This window comes from Oppia nitens, unplaced genomic scaffold, assembly GCF_028296485.1.
Source record: "Oppia nitens isolate AA-2021 unplaced genomic scaffold, nextdenovo-longstitch-racon4-pilon3 scaffold1_pilon_pilon_pilon, whole genome shotgun sequence".
NCBI lineage: Eukaryota > Metazoa > Arthropoda > Arachnida > Sarcoptiformes > Oppiidae > Oppia > Oppia nitens.
This window is the reverse complement of record NW_026533199.1, coordinates 11,775,882-11,780,742: the sequence shown is the minus strand read 5'-3', so window position 1 is coordinate 11,780,742 and position 4,861 is coordinate 11,775,882. Positions and strand designations below refer to the sequence as shown.

Genomic DNA, 4,861 nt, shown 5'->3' with positions numbered 1-4,861 from the left:
TTTTTGCAAAATATTTTTCAAAATATTTTTTTTTATATATTAATTAAAAAATAATATTATATACTAAAATTTAATTTGTGTTTTTAAATAAATATTTTAATTAACAATTTATTAACAATTAACAATTTATTATAAATATATATAATTTTTATGATATTAACATGTTTATTAATAAAATTATTTACAATAAATTATAATGTGTATCGATATTATAAATTTTTGCTATTGAATTGTAAATTTATAAATATTATAATTATTTTTAATAAAAAACATATTTATAAATTTCTAACAAATATTTATAAAAAAACAATAAATGTATGTACCTTTAATATACCGGTATTATAGTTAATTAAAAAACACTAAAAAGTATATATAAAATATTTTATTAAAAAACTAACTGTAAAATAAACAATTTGTTATAAACTTAATTAATAACTAATAATAATTTAATAATTATAGTGATCAAGATCATTAAAGTTTATTTTATTAAATATTAATAATAATTTGTGTATAAATTTTCAATAAAATTAAAATACTATTAGTCTATTATTAAAATATAAAAATAATATAATATATTTAAATATAATATTTACATTAATGTTTTTTGCTATCATCTTTGATATCATTTTGATTTGTAATATTATAGTTGCCTTCAAATACAGAGTCAGTCAATGAAAATCTCGGTGCTATACGCTCTTCCCGGCGCTGATCGCTGGCCAGCCGTTTGCCAATAGCTAGCATACACTCGACCCGATCGACCGACCGATCGATACCCAGCACATCGTAGGTACGGTCGTAATCAAAACCGGCCATTGCATGCAACACCTGATCCCGGGCCGTAGCTTCCAATGCCATTGACATACAAGCGGCTCCCGTATCAAAACTATGTGTCGGATTGTCCTGAACGACAAGGGGGTCCGACCGGTATCGGTAGTTGCGATGCGATATTACTACTACCAGTGCACCGGCCCGTTGAACCCATAGCTGATTGCGTGGCCAGAGTAGATTGAAAAATTTTGACCAATGTTCGGTACCGTTGAGGGCATAGACAAAACGCCAGGGTTGTAGATTGTGAAAGGAGGGCGCCCACCGGCCCGACTCAAACAGTGCCAACAGCTCGTACCGTTCGACCGGTTCGCCCGACATTTCCCGTAGGGATGTGCGCGACAATATCAGTGGATGTAACCGGTAGTTAGCATTACGACCCTATTTATGTTTAAAATGTCGATAATATAGGCACACAAAAATTGGATAAAATATAAAATTAATTATTTAACAATAACATAAAAAATAAATACTTAAATAAAGTTATAATTTTAAAAAATATATATTTATAGTAATAAAATATTAATTATTACTATCTATTAGTAAAGTTATAATTATTTTGTTATTTTAATTATCGATTTATTACATAATGTAAAACTTAACTTAATAAATAATATATAACAATTAAAAAGTAAAAATATAAATTACCTCGATAATTTTATCATCATAATGATAGTTGATGTTTTCATTGGACATTTTATTGACAAACAAATTTGACTAGATGAAATAAATATTTTTTAAACAAAAATATATTATTATTAAAAATTCATAATTTAAAATAATATATTACTAATAATATATTACTAATATTACAAAAAAACTGTAAATATTTTTATTATTTTTGAAACATGTGTACATGACAGCCATGTAAACGTTTCCATGGCAACCAAATAAGCATATAGACAATTCATATATTAAATATTATTTCAAATTTACAGTTAACAAAAATATTGAGTTTTTTAATAATAATTTTAGCTTTTAGCATGTATAATTTATTTTATTTTTTAAAAATAATATAATCAATAATATACTATTTAAAAAAAATTAAATTACTCACCAATTTTATATAGGTACAATAAAATTAATAATAATTATAAATATATATATATATTAAATGTGTAAAACAATAAATACAAATTACTATAACAACAATACTGCAATTTAAATACTATACTAATATTTAAAAATATATATATATTTATTTATATACTGTATTGAATTTATATAACGATATAAATTCGTTAAGTAAATAATAATATTATTATTATTAGTAATATCTAATGTTATGTAATGTTAGACTAACAATAATTGAAACATTACTAAAACATTTTTAGCAATTTATACTTTATATAAAATTTATACTAAACCAGTTGAGAATGCTTTAAAAGCATTTCCACACGAATTCCTTAACTTAAAAAGGAAAAAATTTAAAAAAAAATAAAAAAAAACAGTTGAGAATGCTTCAAAAGCATTCCCATACGATCTCCTTAACTTAAAAAAGAAAAAAAACCAAAAAAAAAAATCAAAAAAAAATCAACAACAAAAAATCAAAAAAAAATTTTGTAGCGGAGCCTGGATTCGAACCTATGTCCTCGTGGGACAGACAGACAGACAGACAGACTTTTAGAATGCATATACGTATTCCTTTCAGGAATTCGTGAAAAATAAAATATAATTATCATTGTTTAGTACCATATACTGTATACAGTGTTTAATTAATTTGATTGTCTGTGAATCATTATTATTATTATTTATTTATTTATTGTTTAGACTGTATTAAAGTACATTTATTTCAAAATGTTAGTGCAATCATATTTTAATAATAAATTATATTTACAGTTGTATGGCTTCATATTATTTATATATATTTTATTTGTATTATCATAATAACACATAAAATGGTCTATTGATAATAAACTATTAAAAAAAATAATTTTAAAAAATGTTATAACTTATCAGTTATATATATAGCAAAATAATAAAATAACACTTTAATCTAAATGATTATATTTAATATATATATATATATATATATATATATATATATATATATATATGAGTTAATTAATTAAATAAAACAACTTAAATAAAACTTTATATTGTAATAATTTTTAACTCTTAATTAAAAATGTTATGTTTATTATAAATAATAAAATTTATTTAATTAAAAATATTAATAAACATACTTATTAGTACATATTTGGATAAATGTATTAAAATATTATTATAGAGCAATAATTTATATAATATAAATATTTTTAAAGATATTATTTATATATATTTTTTTGTATTATCATAATAACACATAAAATGGTTTATTGATAATAAACTATAAAAAAATAATTTTAAAAATTGTTAAAATTATCAGTTATATATAGCAAAATAATAAAATAACACTTTAATTTAAATGATCATATTTAATAATATATATATATATATGAGTTAATTAATTAAATAAAAAAAATTAAATAAAACTTTATATTGTAATAATTTTTAACTTTTAATTAAAAATATTATGTTTATTATAAATAATATAATTTATTTAATTGAATATTAAAATACATACTTATAAGTATTGATACATATGATAAATGTATTAAAATATTATTATAGAGCAATAATTTATAAAATATAAATTTATTTTTTGTTTTAAACTTAAATTTTAAATTTTAATTGGGGGCCAATTAAATTTTATTATTAGTAAATAAGTTGAATAAATGAAAAAAATAATTAATCTTTAAATAAAATAAAACTATTTATGTAATTATTATGTAATGTTTTATATAAAAAAAATAATTAAAATAAATTAAATTAATGTTTAGTCGGCATACGGATGACAACATTTGCCGTATTATTAGTTTTGCTAATATCGTAGGTGTGCTCAAAGGCTATCGATTCCAATGGTTGTCGCGGAGCTATACGTGGTTCCTCCCGGAGCTCCGGGGGCGGCCGTTTGGCAATGGCCAGCATACAGTCAATCTGATCGTTTTCACGATCAATACCCAGCAGTTCGTAGGCCCGGTCGTAGTCAAAACCGGCCATAGCGTGTACAACCAGATCACGGGCCGCACCTTCCAGTGCCAGTGCCATACAAGCGGCTCCCGTATCGAAACTGTGTGTCGGATTTGCCATACGATACGATCGGTCGCCTTTCATATGAAACCATTTATGGGATACAACTACGACCAGTGCACTGGTATTGTAGGCCCACTGGCGATTCAGTTGCCACAGTAGGTCATAGAATTTCGGATACGGTTCCTCTTTGTCAGGGGTAGTAGTAGTGGTGGTGTTTTTTAGGGCATAGATAAATCGCCATGGTTGCTGATTGTAGAACGAGGGTGCCCAACGGGCCGCCTCAAACAGGGCCAGCAGTTCCTCACGGCTAACGGGTTGGTCGGATAGTTGACGCGGTGATGTACGCGATAGTATTAACGGATGTATCGGATAGGTTGGTTGGCGACCCTATTTGAATGTACCAAAAAAATTATTAATATAATTAAATAATTAAAAAAACAATATATATATAAATTAAGCTAAAATTTACTTTCAAAAAGTATAAAACAATGAAATTTTTAAAAAAATTATATATTTATAGTTTAGACTTTATACTGGTTATCTAACTAATCGATACTATTTTTATTTATAAAAAAAATTAATTATTTTTTGTAAAAAAAATATTTAAAATATATACTCACTTTCATTACAAACTCGTCGTAATGATATTTGCTGTTTTCGGTTACATTTTTTATTGAATTTTTAAAATCATTATTAGTATTATTATGATTACTATTGATATCTAAATTATCTGATTTTATTGAATCCATATTATTATTAGTAGTAGTGTTTAAGTTTCGTTGACCAGTGCGAGACATATTTGACATTGCTAAAATATAAATTTAAAAATATATATATATATTAATTTTAATATCATATTAACAAAAAAAAAATTATTAATAAAATATTTTAAAAATTGTAATGAAATATTTAAAAAAAAAAATCATTTAACTTACAATGTTGTTCAACAATATTGTTTTTG

General features: G+C 23.5%; 2 protein-coding genes across 2 annotated transcripts; both read right to left on the bottom strand.

Moving 5' to 3' along the window:
- Window positions 1-581: 581 nt before the first annotated feature.
- Window positions 582-1,529, bottom strand: LOC128951926 (uncharacterized). Its single transcript, XM_054297233.1, has 2 exons — window positions 1,474-1,529; window positions 582-1,206 (listed from the first exon to the last, which is right to left on the bottom strand). Exons 1-2 carry the CDS (start codon window positions 1,519-1,521, stop codon window positions 595-597), a joined length of 660 nt encoding a protein of 219 aa, XP_054153208.1. The 5' UTR covers window positions 1,522-1,529; the 3' UTR covers window positions 582-594.
- A 2,107-nt stretch (window positions 1,530-3,636) lies between these two features.
- On the bottom strand, window positions 3,637-4,554 carry LOC128951508 (uncharacterized). The gene is made up of 2 exons (XM_054296756.1): window positions 4,521-4,554; window positions 3,637-4,287 (listed from the first exon to the last, which is right to left on the bottom strand). The coding sequence occupies exons 1-2, from the start codon at window positions 4,524-4,526 to the stop codon at window positions 3,637-3,639; spliced, it is 657 nt and encodes a 218-aa protein (XP_054152731.1). The 5' UTR covers window positions 4,527-4,554.
- Between the last annotated feature and the right edge of the window lie 307 nt (window positions 4,555-4,861).